Source organism: Terrapene carolina, unplaced genomic scaffold, assembly GCF_002925995.2.
Source record: "Terrapene carolina triunguis isolate 2854851 unplaced genomic scaffold, T_m_triunguis-2.0 Scaffold234, whole genome shotgun sequence".
NCBI classification, from domain to species: Eukaryota; Metazoa; Chordata; order Testudines; family Emydidae; genus Terrapene; species Terrapene triunguis.
In genome coordinates this window covers 7,509,968-7,530,555 of record NW_020664585.1, presented here as the reverse complement: position 1 = coordinate 7,530,555, position 20,588 = coordinate 7,509,968, and the positions used below count along the sequence as shown (strand labels likewise).

The 20,588-nt window shown below is 47.6% G+C and overlaps 1 protein-coding gene across 1 annotated transcript in view; it reads left to right on the top strand.

Annotated features, from left to right (window-relative positions):
- The window catches only part of ABCB9 (ATP binding cassette subfamily B member 9), a 33,285-nt gene that overhangs the window by 173 nt on the left and 12,524 nt on the right, over positions 1 to 20,588 (top strand). Inside the window, exons 2-8 of the mRNA XM_024196164.2 lie at positions 7,523 to 8,227; positions 8,524 to 8,638; positions 9,789 to 9,919; positions 10,444 to 10,649; positions 13,117 to 13,314; positions 17,719 to 17,847; positions 20,163 to 20,351. Of these exons, the coding sequence (XP_024051932.1) occupies positions 7,603 to 8,227; positions 8,524 to 8,638; positions 9,789 to 9,919; positions 10,444 to 10,649; positions 13,117 to 13,314; positions 17,719 to 17,847; positions 20,163 to 20,351 (1,593 nt within the window). The 5' untranslated portion in view covers positions 7,523 to 7,602. The remainder of the gene's footprint in view (positions 1 to 7,522; positions 8,228 to 8,523; positions 8,639 to 9,788; positions 9,920 to 10,443; positions 10,650 to 13,116; positions 13,315 to 17,718; positions 17,848 to 20,162; positions 20,352 to 20,588) is intronic.

Sequence of the window (20,588 nt, the reverse complement as noted above, 5' to 3'; positions counted from 1 at the left end):
CCCGGCTGCAAGAGGCTCAGAGTCTCGCTGGTTGTTGATGCAGGACCCGCAGGGTGACGATGTGTTTGGAAAGATCAAACCAGGCTGGCATCCGCGGGGCAGCTGGGAACATGCCCTGAATTCCCTTTCCTCCCTCCAGGGGACTTGATTTCTGCCTGCGTCTGCTGGCGCAGATCAGAGCTCGGACATCCTGGCCGCTTTCAGAACGAGAGGGTGGGTGGGTATCCCTGGGTCTGATCCTGCCCTCCTTTTATATGATGCAAGTCAGGTGTAACTCAGGTCTGGGTCAGAAGCCAGATCAGAATCGGGCCCCTTGTGCTTTCCCGTTTGCAGCAAGTGCTGTACATTGTGTAGCTTGTCAATTGTATTTATTTGGTCTGGTCTGGTCCGCCTTCAGACAACCCCCCCCACACACACACACCCGTTAACATTGCAACAAAACAATACATGTAGACACCCCGCTCTGAGTTCACTGCATGGTGGTCATGTCACTTGGTGCTATAGTCATGATAAGCCACAGTGTGGTATTTCAAAGGTTCATTTTTCTTCCTACAAATCTTCCAGTGAGTCTGTCATTAACAGTCGCATAAATGGAGTAACAACAACAATAATGACACCAGTACATCTAATTTTGCATTTAGAAAGTCTTCTACAACATTTTCTACAACCGTGAAATAACTTTATTAATGGAACATGAACTAGAATTATACTAAGCACCATTCTGGCTCTAGCCAAAACAAAATTCTGCAGAGGGCTCGTTGTTGATCATATAGGTTTTTATAAACTCTTTTTTTTTTTTTAACTAAAGAGTAACACAGATTATATTCCTTTTATTACAGTAACAGCTGCATCATAATAGTAGAGTTCAAAAACTGATGTGCACAAGTCAAGGCTGTGTTTTATTGAGACCTGTTTAATGTGGCATATCAAGCAATTCATTTGTTACAATTGTTTTCCTCTTTTGATTTGGCTAAGCAAGATCAAATAGACTGTAATTGTTTCTAATTTCTATCACTTTAGCCAAAAGCCTTTTCCCTAATCTCCTATATATTCTCTTTTCCTTGAGTCTGATGAGACACTTGTTAGAAATCGTATTTATAAAACTCTGCATCAGATGGCGTTTGTATGTGGCCAAAGGAATGGATGAGGGAATATGAAGGTTTTTAGCCTTAGGATTTGTCACTGATTCGAAACAAGCACAGACTGTCACCAAAAGTCCTTCTCTCTGGGTGGTTGTTCTAGTGTCCTGTAGGAAATGAGATTGTGGGTCTCAGTCCAATTCCTCTAATTGTCAGGTTTCCTCATTACAGCTGGCACTAACTGGCACCCCTGAGGACACTCTCAACAGAAAGGCCAAGTGCTGAGCGGTGCATGGAATCTGAATCCCCCCACCTCGCCACCCCGCAGGGCTGGAGCACATTGGTGGGGCAGTGGAGAGCAGTTTGCATAGCTGCTGGATGGAGGCACTGTCAATCCAACATCCTTCACAAGCACTAAAATTTGCTTGATTTTTTTTTTTTTTTTAACTGCCTCAGAGTAATAGGTGGTTTTAATGCACAGACGCTGGGAAATCCACAATAGTAGAGCCTCCGATGCAACTAATAGGATCTGGACATTCAGTCAGTTTTGTTTATTTGAAATAATATTTAAATTATCAAGGTTTCAATCTACTGGAGCTGCACCTTGTACCTGTTACACAGGGAGTCCAGATGCTATTGGATGCCACAGATAACGTGTCAGTCCAGTGCTATTCTGGGATGTTATTCAGGACACGGGGGCGTCTGTGGCTGAGTTCTTAATTAGAAATCTTTGGTTTTGACTGGAGCTTCTGCTGCCCTTTCTCCACTGGGTTCCAGTCCTGCCATGAAACAGCCACTCCATTCCTGCTGCTGGAAGCTTCATTCTCCTATGTCCTCAAGTTTTCACACACAGACCTTCATCTGCTTGCTTGCTTCTTCGGTGCTTGCCCTTGGTGCTGTCCCCTGTAGGAAGCCCTGCTGCAATTTGGGGTGTAATGCAGATTTTAATGGCGGTGGAAAGACAAACAGCATTTACTGCTTAGATCATAATCAGCCTTTTTTGCCCAGGAAAATAGAAGGAACTAGAAATCCTCCATTCTCCAGGGTTCACGCGTGTTACAGGGCTGGCCTAACCTAAGTGTCTCTATTGGGCTCCTTTTGAATTCCAGATCCTCCTCACTGCGGATGGGGTGGGGTGAGGTTTTGGGTGGGTTCCAGCCTGAGAGGCTGATGATGCCAAGCCTGTGCCAAAGGCCTTTGCCCGGGGGAGCTGAGCCCGGGAGATGGCCAGGATTAGAGAGAGCTGTAGGGGTCCTGAGACCAGCTAGCACCAAAAAGAGGCAAAGCCCAAACAGAGCAAGAGACCAATTAAGCGGAGCTGGTGCTGGGGTTACTCAGCTGTTAATGTCTGGGCGGGTTCAGAGCCCTTCCCTGCAGATGGAGATCTGGCACCGGGGTATTTGGAAGTTGTTTTGCTCGTTCCAGCTCTTGCTGGCTGGATCATTAGCGGTTCCTACGGGAACAGACCCTGGCAGCAGGCATGGGACCTTCACTGCACGTGTAGTGGACAGCAATCTACAGATCGAATAAATTAGGGGGAGATTTTCAAAGTCACAAAGGGCAGTTAGGTGCCCAACGCCCCCTCACTGTCCCAAGGAATTGGGTGCTTAATTCTCCCTTGTGCCTTTGAGAACAATGCCCCTCTCAGTGCTTGTCTACCCAAGAAAATTGACCAACACAGATAAAGCGGAATAACTATTATTCCAGTCATTAATAACTATTCTGCTGTAGCTCTGCTGGTCAATTTCCACAGCTATATAAGCTGTTAGAGAATTATTTCGTGAATAATAGATGATGATGGTAAACCATGACGTTGGCTGAGGCCTCCAGTACAAAGGCCCTGTCTGTTCCGCATGGGCATCGAAGATCACAGGCACCTTTCATTAGAGGAAAGGTTTGCCCCAGCCTCTTTGGACTGCAGAAGGGACCGCATTTCAGTGACCCCTGCAAGAGCTATATAGAAGGTTCTCACACAAACAGTGCCTTCAGTGGTGTCAGTCGAGGCACTGATTACTCTAACCCAGGGCATGGTCATGCTACCTCTTGTGAGGTTTCTTATTCTACCCACCTGATAACACCATTTACTCTTCATTATTCATTTGTGTTCTGGTGTCCAGAGGCCCCCCTGGTGATCAGGGCCCCGTTGTGCTAGGCACGATACAAACACGAGGGAGGACGTGCAATTTGAAATTCCTTGCCTGCTGGTTGGTGATTGATCATTCCTGTTCTCTCCCTCGCCTAGTGTTAGCTCTGGGCACAGACTGGTGCAGAGCCTGCATTAGGATGAGGTAGGCACAAATTGGAGCTAGTTCTCTTGAGCTGAGGACTCCAATGGTGGTTAAGCTAGAAAGCCATTATGGTGCTTTTCCTGCAGATCCAGTAGGGGGAGCCAGTTGGTTACTGAGAGATGGTTCGCGTGGGCCAGAATTTCAAAAGAGCAGGGCTCCTATTTAGGCCCCCAATGAATGTTCTCTTTGAAATTCTGGCTACTGATTTAGGTGCCTACATGGGAGCTGTTGGATGCTGAGTCCTCTTGAAAATTGGACCCTGAATGTTTATTTTTGTGCTACAGCATGAGCCAATACGTGTCTTTGGATCAATCAACTGCACCGCACTAACAGGACCCCGGGAAAGTGCAGCGATGCACATTTGTGCAGGGAGATTTTAAAAACGGACCCCGAGTTGTTAGGAGTCCTATCAACTGAGTAATACACCCTTGAAGTGGCTGGTGCTAGCCCTGTGTTGGTTACATGCAGTGACTTTTGTGTTAAATTAAACATGACACACTGTGCTTAGACAGAGTATCCCCAACACCTACTTCTTGTTGATATCGCTCTGTCTTTGGAGTTTGAGCTTTGGGTTTCTCATTGCCCAGTCTTGGGGGAGAAGCCTTATTCTTCTACCTTATTTTGTATTGCACAGCAGGGGAGAGTAATTTGATCTTCTTTCTAGTGTTGTTTAGACTGTGGAGTGTGTCCTTTATGGACAGTGGTGATTGAAACTGCCTGATCTCTTGATTATTTGAAATCCCGTATTTCAGGCACTTGATTGCCTATTTTGTTCCTTTGTAAAAAGGGCGAGAGAGGACTGGTTTGCCACCGTAGGATCAGTATTTTCAATAGAAAATCTCTGACAGAAACTTCAAGGGTTTTGAAATTTGTTGCATAAAAACAAATTTTGTCTTAGCCTGGAAGGAATTGGGATTTAGCAACATTTTAGGCCCCTTTTTAGATTTTAGACTGAAAAGTAAATAGAGGGTTTGTGGCTCTTGAGACGTTTGGTATTTTTGTTCTGTTGCTCCAGACTCCAAAGATTTTATGAACAGGCAACTTTAATAGTAGATGGTGCTTAATAGCCAAAACTTTCCTTCATCTACAAGCTTTCATCAGAAAGGTACTGAGCTAATTCATACCTAAACCAAGCCTGGCCTCCAGTGGCCAGCTCCAAAGTATGTCGGAACACACCCTGAGAATGAAGCTGTCCTATTGGTCCAGGTCTCCAACTGCTAGGGAAGGACCGAATCTGTCCCAGTATTCCATCTCCATAGGAACAGACAGAGGCATTGAAGTGAGAAGGTTGTTACTTTATTTGCCCTTTGAATTTTGTAAAGTATTTGTATGGTTTATAATGAAAATAATAAGGACCTCTGAGGTCAGGAACATGCTGGCATTTAACGAGGGGCTGTGTTTACAGCTGTTATATTAATTTAAATAGAGAATGAATGGGCCGAAGGTGTTAATATAACCCAGTCACTGTTCAGTATTAAACCGCGCTAAACAAAGTTCGGGTATGGAGAGACCTCAGCTTGATTAGCACCATGGCAAACAGGCCATTACATTTAATAACCTTTCATTAAAGATATGGAAAAGAAGGAAAAACCTTCTTTTGAAAGCATTTGAAATGTGAAGCATTCAGTAAGGCGTTCATTTTAACAACTTTGTTCCATTTCCTTTTAGCTGGAGAGAGTTTTTAGAAGGAAAAGCCCCTTGGCTGACAGTCTCTTAGATGATATTAAAGATGGTAATAACTGGCCTTTTGGGGGAAAGAGAAGAAGTGAGTTGAGATGGGCTGAAGCTGTTGCCCTTAAAGTCCGATCCCATTTCATCCCAGGTGGTATCTGGGATTCAGCTGGAGCTGGCAGAGTGGAGGTCTTATTTGGGCTCCTCTGTTTGGCCCGATCTGGTCAGGACATCTCTCAGGATCAAGGCCAACAAGGACTGGGGTTCCAGGACATGGTGAGGGTGGCAGCCGTGACGGTGAAGCTCACTCCAGTAGATGCCGTCTGTTCTTCTCTATTTTTTCCCCCCTCCAAAGTCTCTTTCTTTAAAGACCCCCAGAAGGAGTGGTGGGTGGAGTAGCCCAGCCCTTCATTATTTTGTCCACCAATTAGGCCTAATATTGGACACACCAGTCTTGGCTCATAAATTTTTGGTTCCACATCTTCTGTCTTTACCAAGCATGATTTCAGGGGCGTCATGGGATTATATCAACATGGCCTTTTTGTTTAGACTAATTCAATCTTTTTGTCTCCCTTTTGTACCTCTTTCCATTAACATTTGTTATTATAAGTTACTGTGACATTTGATGACCTTTCACATACTGTCATACGTGCGCTCACAATTAGGGTAAATTTGCAGGCCTGACGATCAGAACGGAGCACATGGCTTTCAGCGTCACCAGCTGTTCCTTGAAGGAGCTAATGTAGGTCCAGGCTTTAGGTTTTCTTTCTCTTGAAAGATTGCATTTGAACTATCTTTTAACTAGTTCGTTTTCTGTCTATGAAAACTTAGTTTTGTCGGGATCTGGTGGTTTTTGCAACCCAAACAGACAGCAGGTTGGGGTCGTGCGGGGCACTTGGGGAATGAAACTGATGAGGGGAGCGGTGGGACACCGGAACTGACCGGTTTATTTTCATTGAGAAGTGCCAAGAGTAAACATGGCATCAGTAGTGAAGAGTAAAATAGACTTTTCAGGTGCTGCCTGGTTTGAATCTAATGTGCTACCATATGAACTGGAACCATTAGCTCACTGAACGTTAAATCTCACCAAATGAGGGTCAATCCATCCTCATCATCGTATCCACTCATTATACTCCACACCTGAACCTAGCCATCATATGAACAACATACCCTCATATCTCAGTGTCTGTACTTTGACCTGTTAACCTTTTACCCCCAATTGGGGATATTGCAGATGATATATTCCTTACGCCATCCAATCTTAATCTGAACTTCGCACCCCTTGATAATCTGTACGTTATTCCCTGATAACCAGAAACTTCTACACTTAAACTCTGTTCCGTTCACTTTAAAAAAAAACAAAAACATCATCTTAATAACCAAGGGAAGGAAATATTTTTGGCCTGATTGTCCACCTGTAAATGGGGATAATGCTCCAGTCCCTCCTTTGGAAAGCAGGAGTGAGATAAAAAGCACCAGATAAGAGCTAGGTATTATTTATTCTTCTGCCCGCCAGGAAGTGCCCCCCTCATTGCTTAAATAGTCCACTGGGCTGCTGGCGCCCTCGAGCAGTTTTTCTACCTTTGCTTTTGTTGGCTGCTGCATTCCCACTTGGACACACCTTACACTTTCATGCTGCCCTGGACAATAACCAGCCCTGGTGGAGCGAGCTGTCTTTTCGGTGTCTAGATACTGGGGTCCATCCATCTGTCTGATTTCTAACCTCTGCCACCTGCTTCTGTCTCTTGCGGCAAATCCCTTTTGAATCATATTCAGGAGCTCTTTTCGTGTGGGCACAAAGAGCCGGCCTCTCTCTCTTGCTGGCTTGCAGTGGGGAGCTCGCAGCAGAGGCCTGGGGGACACTCCCTATCGCACAGCCACCATGTGTTTGGAGAGCTGATTGTCACCTGGGTCTTAGACTGCAGCCACTCTGGCTTCAGGGACCTGATCCCTCCAAGAAACATGAATAAATATAAGTTCTGGGGATAGGGATGGTGCATGCCAACTTGGAGCCTGTCCGCCTTGGTGGTTTCCCTTTACCGCACAGTGCTCCTGTGGCGGCAACGGAGAGACATTGCAGAGACATTTCAAAACAATTTGCTTGACATCATGTTCTAAGGACCTCCTGGAGCCTATTGTTAGCCCATGGTGCTGAGAATTGGGCTGGTCTGGCATTGAAGAGAGTAGCTGAAAACACACCATGACTCTACCTGTAGCCTAGAAATAATTCCCGGCCCTGAAGATTGGAACTATAGAGTCAGCCTGAAAAGCTGGATCAAACTCAGGCCTGCACGAAGGCATATTGTACAGCTGCGAGCACCCTGGGGTATCCTGATCTGGGAGGGGATGGCAGGGAATTGGCCTCTGGGAGAACCAGAGCTCTCACATGAAACGAAACCGCAGTGCTCCACAGCGCTCGGTCCCCCTCTCTGCCATTTCATAAAGGTCACTAATATTCTTGTGTTGTTCCTTTCCCCATCCCAGGAAGGACTAACATGGAAGCTTTTACCTTGAACTAGGGGTTTCTCTGCCTCAAACTGCAATCTGCCTCGCCCCAGAGTCAGATGAAGATGAGAGTCTGGAAGGCTGTGGCTTGCACTCTGGCATTCACCGGTGTGGACGTGCTGGTGACCACGCTGCTGTACGTGCACAGCCGTAGCGGCAAGAACATTGTCCAGGATCTGAAGCACTTCAATGTCTTTAATTCCATGTTGGACGTGTGGGGGGCATGTCTGTACAGGAGCTGCTTGCTGCTTGGCGCTGCCATTGGGGTTGCCAAGAACTCGACCTATGGCCCCAAGCGCCTGAAAGCATCCCAGACCTTCATCACCTTGGTCTGCCTGCTAGTGGGCATTTATGCCCTGGTCAAACTGCTGCTCTACTCGGAGGTCAGGAAGACCATTAGGGACCCCTGGTTTTGGAGTTTGTTTGCATGGACGTATGTGTCATTGGCTGCAACTTTCTGCCTGTGGCAGCTGCTGTCTTCCGTGACGTCCTCCAGAGAAGCCTTGGAGGTCAGTTCAGAGTCCCGGGCGGAAGCAGAGGAGATATGTGACCCCAGCCCTATTACTGTGCAGGAAAAGAGGGAAGAGGCGTCAGGAGCCACTATCCAGAAGCTGCTATCTTACACCAAACCAGATGCTCTCTTCCTCGGCATAGCCACTTTCTTCCTCCTGGTTGCTGCTTTGGGTGAGTGAACAGAGTTTAAAGGGACATTGCCAAGATCAAAATTCCATATTTTCTATTAATATCAGTTCTATAAAAATCACACCTCTCCACCCTGATGAAATCTAAATATTGGGCTTAAACAACCTTTTAATCTTTGTCTCACACCTAGATTATCAAGGCCAGAAACACCTTCAAAGATATTACTGTTCCCAGAAACCAGTTAAACTCCACTGTAACATTTGCTTTACCCGATAGCTCTGTGTTTGAAACCCTGCCTCTTGTTCTAATCCACCTTCTCTTATGCTGCTCCCATACAGGAGAAACATTCCTTCCTTATTACACTGGCTTGGCGATTGATGGAATAGTCATCCAAAAAAGCATGGATCAGTTTTCCACTGCAGTGGTGATTATGTCGCTTCTTGCTATAGGAAGGTAACTGCAATAGATAGATTATTTGTGCCTCAGTTATAAGAAGTTTATTATGTTGAGGTTTAAATCTTCTTCCATAGTATTGTCCTGAACTGGCTAGTGGTTATATGAACCTCTGCTCGAGGGATTCGGAACTGCTCAGCTGTGTGTTTCAGGTGCGAAGCTGCTAACAGCAGTTCTCCTTTAGCTCAGGTGGCAGGGATGTGTCCATGTGGACCCATAAGATGTAGGTAATCCCTGCTCTTGCTGCACAGTTCTAAGTGCCCACAGTGTGGCAGCAGAATGACAACCGTGAAGCCTTAGATGGCCATGACTTTGTTACAATATTTACAGACTCAAGAGGGAGCAGGGAAAGAAACATCCTAAACACTTGGTTTAGTTTTATCTTTCAAACATCCTTGCGGAGGACAAGGCGATTCAGAGGCAAAGCTTTGGCCCATCCCTGACTCTTCCATGGTGACAGCTGCACAAAACCGGCAGATGCAGTTTGCAGAGGGACCAGATGGCATGCCAGCTTGTAGGTTAGTTTTGGTTAATGCAGCTTTGCTGCCCTAAGTCACTTGGCGTTCAGGGGTGAATGAGCCCCGGACTGAATGGCCATGTGCATCCTGCTTGCCACTAGAAATGACATGGAGTTTTTCATGGTTTCCATCTGAAACTGTGAAAGGGGCCAGGGCTCAACTGAAAGGGTTTTGTTTGTTTTGTTTAAGATTAGTTTGTAGCAGAACCAGGTTAAATCAGCCTGATTCTGGGTTTTGTAACAAAAGTTTCTCTTGTTTCTACTCCTGACACTTGGGTGTTGTCTAAAACCGGATGCATGGTGTTAATGTGCAGTGGAAGTGTTGTCTAGTAGTGATAGCACATACCTGAGACTCTGCCACTGACTTGGCCTGCCTCTTTCGCACTTGTGTGTTAGTTTTCCCATCTGTAAAGTGGGGATAATGAGATCCATCTCAGGGGTGGGGTGTTGTCAGGCTAACTTAGTTGTCTGAGCCGCTCTTTGAGATCCTGGGATGAAAGGCACTGTCAGTACAAAGTATTATCATTGGCCCCTGTTTCGATATGTCTGTCTTGGGTCTGACGGGGCTTGTATGTTGTGCTAAGGAGTGGATTTTGTGCACATTGCTATATAACGTCTCTTATCTGCAATTAGCTCATTTGCCGCAGGTATCCGGGGTGGCGTTTTTACGCTCGTATTTGCCAGGCTGAATATTCGACTCCGCAACTGCCTCTTCAAGTCACTGGTTGCTCAGGAGACAAGTTTCTTTGATGAGAATCGCACAGGTTGGTTTCTCTCCATCCATGAGATCAGTCTCTCTTTCAGCGGTCCAGCCTAATCCTCGCGTGATGATGATCTCTGGGAGACAAGGGTGCTCGGTACGCCACATTTCCTTTGTTTCTCAAGATATGAGAATACAGTCTGAGTAAGTGATTGACCTGAAACACTAACACACTGATTGTGGTGGTAGATTTTGTGGTGTTCTCACCTTGACTGAGACCTGCCAAACTCGTTTCATGCCGCCCACTGACCTGCCAGCGGGTGGTACAGTAACCGCTTCCAGTCACTACTGACCTGGGCTGGATTTGAACTGGGAGCCTAGATCTGAAAGGTTCTATGACCCATCATGAATGGCTGCATCCCCTGAGCCCCTGATCTGTGCACATTTCATTCTTGGTTCCCCATGATCCTCCAGTTTGGCTCATGGCACGTGCAATCACTACCTGCCTGTGCCGGTACGGAGATGGGGGCTGTGATTCCTGAAGCACTGACAGATCGGAGCTCTCCCCCACTCCCCTTTGCCTTGCAGGGGACATCATCTCCCGGCTGACCTCGGACACAACGATTGTGAGCGACCTAGTTTCCCAGAACATTAACATCTTCCTGCGCAACGTGGTGAAGGCGACAGGCGTGATTGTCTTCATGTTCAGCCTGTCCTGGCAGCTCTCTCTGGTGACCTTCATGGGCTTCCCCATCATCATGCTGGTGTCTGACCTCTACGGGAAATATTACAAGGTAAGGCAGATTGCTTGCATCTTTAATATATGCCAAGTCCCTCTGTGTCCCCCACAAAGCAGGACTCTTCCATGGGCCAAGTGGCCTCTGAGAGCAAGGCTGGGATCTAGCTGTGGGCTGCTTCTCATGGAGATTGGGGGTGAGCAGCGAATGAACTGTCTCCCCTCCAGTCCTGCTGCTAGGAGAAGAGATCAGGCCAGCCTGTGCGTTGTGGTGGCAGCACAGGACCCCAAACACTCCCTTGCTTTGCTTGTGCCTAAGGCCTGCTTTGGCTCCGAGGAGTCAGGATGGCTCCGTGGAGTTCAGGGAAGGATGCCGGATACATCAGGGATGCTGTATAAGAGCAGGGGAGGGTGCAATCTGTGCTGTTGTACTGCCCCTGTTGGCTGTCCAGAGAGCAACATTGGCTGTAGCTGTTGAGCACCCAGAGTGATTGTCTAGAAAAACGTGGGTTCCAAATAGGGTGACCAGACAGCAAGTATGAAAAATCGGGACGGGGGTGGGGGGTAATAGGAGCCTATATAAGAAAAAGACCCAAAATCTGGACTGTCCCTATAAAATCAGGACATCTGGTCACCCTAGTTTCAAAGTATGTGGTGAGGAGTCTTTAGGATACTGTTGCACCACAAGCTTTCCACAGGCCAGTTCCCAATCTTTGTTCCCTGTTGATCTCTCCTTTCTGTCTGAAGTGGCCAGTGATCCGTTCTGCAGATCCACCAAGACAGGGAGTTTAACTAGACCAGAGGTGTTTCCCTTCATTTGCTGCTGACGTGGAAAGAGTGGGCTAGAACTAGCAGTTAATACAAATCCCCACAATGAGCTTTAGCTGTTCACAGCCCCCTGATCCATCAGTCTAATTGTGGCTGGCTCTCACCCACCACTTTCTGGAATGAGTCACTTCCCCAAACTGGATTGTGCCGCTCCTCCTGGCCACACCTGTTCTCTCCAGACTCTAAATCAGACCTGTGAGGCTTTTCTTGTCCCAGTGGAAGTGCTGGCTGCATGTGCTATTGGTCTCGTTTCGTAAGATTAAACAAACAGATGTTTGCTCAGTATTCAAAAGACCTTCTTCTGTCTTGATGCTGGATTTCTCTGTTAGCCAATCTAATGGAATTACAGGCTCTCTAGTAGCATGATCTTGGGGATATCAAAGGAATGTGTTCTTTAAAGGGAAAGTTGTCTGTCTAATTCGTTTCCCCCCCCCCCCCGTGTTTGTGTGTGCAGTACACAGTACTATGTGACCTTTGCTTTCTCTATTTCTGTCCCTTTTTAGTCCCAATTTGAGCTCTGCTAGTCTGTGGGAACAGTGGAATCCCCATTGCTTGGGACTTTTAGAAAAAGGACAAAACAACCGAAAATGTACCGCAGGGAGGAATCCCGCCCTGGTGCCTGAGAGAGGGCTGGGGTGATCTAATGCATCTTCTCCTCTGAGTCTACAGCTCTGCCAGCTCCATTGTCATAACCTGTAATACCGGTTGAGGCGTGTGCACACTTGGCTGAGTCTCATTGTTCATAAGGAGCCTCTCTCCGACTCCTGGGCAAGAATCCTCTCCGAAGTGACATGCCCGCACTTCCGTTGGGTGGAGCACAGGAATCAGTACAGCGCACGGGCTGGGTGCTGGGCTTTGAGAGCTTTATTGCTGTCAACGTCAGTGCCGTGGGGCAAATCCTCCCTGTGTGCGTAGTGCCGCCCGTGTGACATGCACATGCTGACATGCTGTAAAAGCAGAGGGGCCGTGCCTGGATTCTGGCCAGCTGTGGCTCCCCTGTACGGATTCTCTGCTCTCTCCCCAAGATTATTCTTGCTAGAGTGTGTAATTGGCAAGTGGGGGAAGTTTGCATATTGCCATTGCCTGTTCAGAGTGTGCACATGCACAGACACCAGATTGTGCCCCCCAGTCCTAGGTTCTGACCTGGAGAACCCCTTTGTGGCTTTTGTCACAGGCAGCTGCTGGCTGTCCCAATGTGCTTAAAGATCCCAGCAGTACAGGGACTTGTGTTCATTTCCTGGCTTTGCCATAGACTTCCTGTGCGACCTTGGACAAGTCACTTAGTCTCTCAGTGCTTCAGTTCCTCATCTGTGACATGGGGATAATAGCACATCCTGTCTCCTCCTTTTGTCTGTCTTCTGTATTTACACTGTAAGCTCTTTGGGATAGGGTGTGTGTGTGTGTGTGTGTGTACAGGTGTACAGGTGTACAGTGCCTAGCACAGTGGGACCGGGTCTTGACTTCAGGCTCTAAAGGCTATCATCATACACAAAGAATAATAATGATTGCCCAGAGCCCCTGAAGGAATCTGTCAGACCCAGGGACAAAGGGACAGTGAAATGAACAATGGTCTCCAAATCCCTTTCCATCGGGTGTGCGGTGCGTCCTTTGTGGGGGGGCACAATGAAATAGAAAAATAGCCCCTCTGGTAAATACAGTCCTGCTTTCCCTTCCCGCCTTTCCTTTGTTCACTGCAGAAGCTCTCCAAGGAGGTTCAGAATGCTTTGGCGAAGGCCAACAACACAGCAGAAGAAACCATTTCGGCCATGAAGACTGTGCGCAGCTTTGCAAGTGAGGACATGGAAGCAAATGTCTATTGGGAGAAACTGCAGCAAGTGTACAAACTGAACAGAAAGGAAGCCCTGGCCTATACGTACTATGTGTGGTCCAGTGGGGTATGTGCCTTGTTTCTATTAGCCACCTGTCGTCACTGTGATGATACTGAGGGCTGGGAAGGGTTATGTTCTCATACTGCTCATTCTCTGCTTTATGAACTTTGTAATACATTGTACATAAAAGGTTTTAGGGGGGGGGTTAACAAAAGACACAAACTGTAAAGTCTGCTCACTATCCCCTATGCTTTATTTTTAACTCTCCAAACAAAGATACATTTCTGTTAAGGATTTTGAATAGTGTCATTCAACAGGCAATTTCCTGTAGTAAGTAGCACTATAATTAAGCTCAGTCAAGGGCATTTGAAGCACTGTGTGCACATGTTATTGTGTTATGTACTTAGGCCAGCTAGTTTTTGGTATCCCAAGCTATAAAACAATGTGTATGCGATTTGATCTGCTGCTCAGAAACTGACCAAACCATTTTCAGTGTAGTTTCTTTTTTGAAGGGCACTTTGTTGCCAGTCGAGTCTAGATTTCGGGGCTTCTACTGGTAACCAAAGTAGTGCAAAATCTTCACACGCAACTGACCTGGTTCCACTAAATTCCTTTGTTGAAAGGTTTGTGAACCTGGTGAACCAACTCTGGGGTGACTCATGGCATTCTACCAAAGCCCTGCAAGATTAGTGGTTTCTCATGGTTTGGATGCAAAACTAGACCATTTTAAATTTTAGTTTTTGGGATCATCCAAAGGAAAGCTCACAGCATGAACCTGCGGAGGCTCAGGAAATTGAGAAGACCTGTCCAAAATGAAACTGACAAATTTAGCACAGCTCTAACAACCTCTTTCTCAGGGAAGTGCAGAGTCCTGAACTCAGGTCTTGGCAGATGAATAAAGGAGAAATTTGTTTTCATTATGTTTGGCTTGTAGAATGGATTTATTCGTGGCTTTATAGTCAACAGCTTTCACTGGCTAGCTATGACCTCTTAGCCCAGGGGTGGACAAACTTTTTGGCCTGAGGGCCGCATCGTGTTTCGTAAATTGTATGGAGGGCCGGTTAGGGGAGGGGGTCGTGGCCCGACCTCCACCTCCTATCTGCCCCCCCCCCCCGGACTCCTGCCCCATCCAAGCCCCCCTGTTCCCTGATGGCCCCTCTGGGACCCCTGCCCCATCCACACACGCCCGCTCCCTGTCCCCTGACTGCCCCCGGACTCCCGCCGCCCCATCCAACCCCTCCTCTCATTCCTGATGGCCCCCCCCGGGACCCCTGCCCCATCCAATCACCCCTTCTCTCTGTCCCCTGACTGCCCTCGGAACCCCTGCCCCTGACTGCCCCCTTCCGCTCCATCCAACCCCCACTCCTTCCTGACTGCCCCCGGGACCCCTGCCCCCATTCAAACCTCCTGTTCCCCGCCCTCTGACCGCCCCGCCCCCTGACCACCACCCCCGAACTCCCCTGCCCTCTATCCAACCTCCCTGCCCCCTTGCTGTGCTGCCTGGAGCACCGGTGGCTGGCGGCACTACAGCCGCGCTGCCTGGCTGGAACCAGCCACGCTGTCCCCACCGCGCAGCACAGAGCACCAGGTCAGGCCGGGCTCTGCAGCTCTACTGCCCCAAGAGCTCACAGCCCCGCCGCCCAGAGTATTGCGCCGGCAGTGGAGCGAGCGAGCTGAGGCTGCGGGGGAGGGGCCGGGTTCTAGCCTCCTGGGCCAGGAGCTCGGGGGCCGGGCAGGACGGTCCCACAGGCCGATGTGGCCTGCGGGGCCGTAGTTTGCCCACCCCTGTCTTAGCCAGTGGAAGAGTAGATGAGTCAGGATTCCTATGTTCCATATTCCACACTCTGCTACTCACTCATGTGACTTTGGGCAAATCATGGAACCATTGCGCCTTACCCACCTGAGAACCGGGAATGAAGAGTGCAAAGCACTTTTATTTTTCAATTCTCTTTCAAGGGTCTGATTCAACTTCCACTGAAGTCAGTGGAAAAACTGCCTTTGACATCAAGTAAGAGTTGGATCAGGCTTCAAGGCAGCACTTCTTAGCATATGTGCAACGTGCCTCAGGTGGCACATGACCGGGATTCATCACTGAAATACACTTAAGTAATTCCATTGTGATTTATAATTTAGTCTAGCATATTAGGCCCCAGGCCAGAGCTCCATGTACATTCCAGTGCCAATGTTTGCTCTGAACTTTACATGTACTTTCTGGATTTCAGGGTTGGCCTTAAGTGCCCTTGAAACAAACAGCTGCAGGTGGAACCACAGGCACATGTGGGTACTAGTGTGTTGCTCGTTAATTTCCGTATACTCCATCCTCTCATCTGACCCCTTAATGTAAACCACTGCTGACCTTGCCTATGCTCCTAAGTGTTTTTATTTATTTATTTTTCTTTAACCACATGTAGGCAGATTTCTGGTCCTACGGCTTCCTCTGCTTGGATGCCAGCAATGTTAATAACAGCTTTGCCTGCCATGGGCATAGAGAATATGGGCTTCTCCTGGCATCTTCAGTCTGAAGTGAAAAGCTAGCATTTTTGGCTAGGTGAAAACTCTGCTAAAATATTCCCCTTTGGCCCCAAATGGGGCATTTAATCTGGTCAGGGAAACCTGTTCTAAGGCGAGTCATGTTTAGGTTAGTTCTTTGTTTTAATTGTGTTGGTCTGCTTATTACATAGTCCTGCCTTGAGGGCAGGGGACCGGACTAGACGACTTCTCGAGGTCCCTTCCAGTCCTACACTTCTGTGATTTATGAGTCTTCTACACTAACTTGGGGACAGAGAGGTGCTGAACCACTGCAGCAATCAGGGAGGTTAATGGGATCTGCAAACTGTTATTTCTTGTTGTTGAATTAGTATCACAGCAGCACCTAGGGGTCCCAGCTGGGATCAAGGTTGAATTGTAGTTGGCACTGGCTACTCACACAGTGAGAGTTTGCAATCTCAATAGACAGAGAAAGAGATACAACATCAGAGCAAAAGTCTGGAGACTGAGTCACAGGGAGATTTAAGGGAGTTGCCCATGGTCACAAAGGGAGTCTGTGGCAGAGACAGGAACTGAACTCGGATCTCTTGAGTCCTCGGCCAGTGCTTTCACTACAAGATCATGCGTCCTTCCATTGCTCGGGGCTTTTCAGAATCAGAGCTTTTAATTACAGCCCCTTGCTTGAGAAAACATGCTACCAAATTAAAGAAGAGTGTCCCCCCTCCCCCAAACTCTGTTTTCAAATGCCCATGATCCTTGAGGAAGTTAGGCCTGAAGCATAACTTTCAGATCCCAGTCCAATCTCTTTAGCCCACACTCTCTTGCATATATTCATCCCGGTTTAATTTTCCATAGAAATCAATTGCAATTGTTTAGATGTTACATGTTTTTCCCAATATATGACATAACACCACAGTCCTGCAGCATGGCTCCTCTCTCCTTGCCCCTTGCAGTACAGTTCAGATTGAATTAGAGGCAGCCCAGAATCCCAAATCCCAAACCCTTCACGTTTCAAGAGGTGAGCGGAGCATTTGGCTTTGAATTCCCAGATCTGAATCCCGCTTCTGGGTTGGATCCTAAATCAGAAAGGGCCTGTTTTCTGCTTTGAATGCTGACAGTATCTATTACGGTAACTTGAGATTTTGGGCCTGTCCAGTCCAAACCCTGGCACTGATTCAACCCCCAGCCTGAACTCTAGCATAATCCAGAAACAAACTGCATAAGAACATAAGAACGGCCATACTGGGTCAGACCAAAGGTCCATCTAGCCCAGTATCCTGTCTTCCGACAGTGGCCAATGCCAGGTGCCCCAGAGGGAATGAACAGAACAGGTAATCATCAAGTGATCCATCCCGTCGCCCATTCCCAGCTTCTGGCAAACAGAGGCTAGTGACATCATCCTTGCCCATCCTGGCTAATAGTCATTGATGGACCTATCCTCCATGAATTTATCTAGTTCTTTTTTGAGCCTGGTTATAGTCTTTGCCTTCACAACATCCTCTGGCAAAGTGTTCCACAGACTGACTGATTGCATTGTGTGAAGAAATACTTCCTTTTGTTTGTTTTAAACCTGCTGCCTATTAATTTCATTTGGTGACCCCTAGTTCTCAACCCTTCTCTAGTTCAGATCTCTTTTTAAATCTGACTTAATTCCCACAGCTCTGACCATCTCCTGAGCATCAGATGCTTTATGATTGAGACTTTCAGAGTAGCACAGGGGGATTAGACACATCTTCCATTATTCTTAATGAAAGAGATGTCAGAAATCCCATAGATCAACCTGTGCTTCTGAACTACTTTGTTCCTCCAACATCAATGACCCTGCTTTGAGTTTACAATCTACTGCACAACCTCAAGTACACCGTTGGGACACTCCAGAAATAAAGATTACACTGGTGAATTCTGGATAGCTGTGTGAATGAATAAGCACAAGCCCGAGAAACAACCAGCATTGTCTGATTATGTGTCTGTGCTTGATTTCAGCTGACTCTTCTGGTGGTGCAAGTCAGTATCCTTTATTATGGTGGCCATCTGGTGATCTCTGGGCAAATGACCAGCGGAAACCTGATATCTTTTATTATTTATGAATTTGTCTTGGGAGATTGCATGGAGGTGAGTGTGGTTTATCCATCCACCAGATTTTTTTCACATCCCAGGATGGAAAGCTGTGGGAGGGGAAGTAGAAGTGTTTTGTTTCTCTCTAGGTCACCATCGTCATAGTATTTTATCACCTCCTAAGTATTTAAAAATGGAAACAATGACAGTCCCTCTTTATTTCCCCTCCCGCCCAGCTGATAGGAGTAATAGCTGGGTCAGGGTATAGGGTTTTGCTTGGTGGGGGGGGTGTTATAGGAAAGTTATTGTAGGCTATGTCTACACTACAGCGGGAATTGACGCTCTGAGATGGATCCACCGGCGGTCGATTTAACGGGTCTAGTGAAGACCCGCTAAATCGACAGCAGATCGCTCTCCAGTCGACCCCTGTACTCTACCCCCAACGAGAAGAGTAAGGTAAGTTGATGGGAGAGTTTCTTTCGTCGACCCCCCCGTGGTAACTCGTCCTAAGGTACGTCGACGTGAATAACGTAGCTGGAGTTGCGTAGCGTAGGTCGACTTACCACGATAGTATCAGAGGGGTAGCCGTGTTAGTCTGAATCTGTAAAAAGCAACGTGGTTGCTTTTTACCACGATAGTGTAGACATCGCCATAAATGGAAATTAGTTTTACATTTAGTTCTTAAAGCGGGTAGGTTTGTGGTCACTCCTATCTCCTTGCAAAGCTCTTTTGATTCAGAAGGGCCAGATTTGGGTATTACTCACATTGACTAATAACACAAGAGAATCAGGCTCTAGTCTAGATGACACTGAGGGCCAGGTCCTTAGCTGGTGTGAATCAGCTCCAAAGACTCCAATGGAGCTGGGCTGTTTTACACTGGCTGAGGATCTGTCTCTAGTTGCTTTTGTTATTCCTATGAGTTTCCTGGCCTCTCCTGCCACCACAGCAGCTGGCACTAGCTCCTGTAGGACGTCCTTCAGATTAGACCTGGGACTTTGCCTCCAGGTCCAATTGCCCGCAGTGTGACAGTGTGCTGAGAAGGCAGCCTCGCTCAGCGAACAGCATGGGCTGGGGAGAATCACATTGTTCTCTCAGAATAATAGAAGTAGTTCATCCACTGATGAGACAGCCAGCTGCAGGAAGTGGAGCGGAAAGCTGTCCATTGCTTGAAGGGCAGAGTCCTGGATGTCTTCCGGGCAAGCTTTCCTGCGGGAAGGATGAAAGGGTTCGGAGGCTGCTTGTTACATTTCAGGGCCCATTAAAAGCTTAGTTGGATTCTTTTATTTAATTGGTTATAAACGGCTAAATTGGCAGTGAATTAGCGAGATGGGATTCTGTCTGGGAGCGCCCTGGGATTGCCGAGCCTGCACAAATCTGCTGTTGTCTCGCCTCGTTAGCTCAGCTAATCCGGGCAGAAGAGATCAGCTCCAAACTTCCTCCTAGCCGGGTGCGATCACCTTGGAGCTCCAGCCTCCCCTGGAATGAAGAACAGCACACTTGGCACTAGCCATCTGTTCACAGGACTGCAGGATCCAGTGCTGCTTCCAGTCTGCTTTCCTCCTTCTGGGATGCCTGTTCCTTGCACAGTCTGTTCTGAAGCCTTGGGCTTGGTGCTGGAGGCTGAAGAGTATCAGAGTTTCAAGGGATGTTTTACTCTAATTGGCCCCACCGTCTGCTGCATAGCAGACCTGGGTTTGGGAGTGGGCTTTGGGTTCCCATTGGGGCTCTGATAAAATGCATTTCAGAGGAGGGAGGGGCCGTCCCATATTCATAGGATTGCTGCAGAATCCCGGGTGTTATGGAAACTGCTTGTCTTGGTCACACGGAAAACGACAGGAGGGTTTCAATCCATGTTTGGGTGATTTGTTTTCTGGGAGACCCCTCCCTGCATTCGCTTTTCCTTCCACTGTCACATGCACGTGCCTTCTACAACCTCCATAACCGTCACTCCACCATTGCATGCATCTGTGTAATGAATGTTGGACCAAATCCTGAAATCGCAGGTGTATACATTGTATCTTAGACCAGCAGTCAGTGCTGCTGCAAGCATCAGCCAGAGAGGGGTCACTCAAAAGCTACATCAGGTATTGGTGGGAGAGGAGATAGACCCTTCCACACGGCCCCACCCTTTTGCGGCTCAGCATAGGGTATTACGTTGGTGGCATTCCCTGGGAGTTTGGGCTTAGGTGCCACCCTGCCATCTGGGGTGTTACTTTCTATTGCAATGTATGACTATGCAGTGCATGTTTAGTTCATTTACAAGAGAGTGATATATTTTAATGATCATTATTTCTGTCTTTACTAACAGATCCTATCTCTAGCCCTGACACATGGAGATGTGTAACCTAGGCCTGTTTTGTGTTTCTATTTAGTCTGTTGGTTCCGTCTACAGCGGATTAATGCAGGGAGTAGGAGCTGCTGAGAAAGTGTTTGAGTTTATAGATCGCAAGCCGACGATGGTGAACGATGGAACCCTGGCCCCAGACCATGTGGAGGGTAAAGTGGAGTTCAGAAATGTTACTTTTTCCTATGCTACCCGGTCTGCAACACAGGTCCTACAGGTGAGGGTCTTGGCATGTGTTCAGCGTTCCCTTCCTGAATACGCAGCATCCTAGATAGCGTTGCCTCCTGGAATAGGTTAAGTGCAGTATTTCTCCAGCAGGTCAATTACTAACTAGTTGCAGACTGCAGCATAATCATTGAATCATAGAGCTGGAGGACTAGAGGGGACCTCAAGGGGTCATCTAGTCCAGCCCCCCAAACGGACGCAGGACCTACCCGTCCCTGACGAACTCATT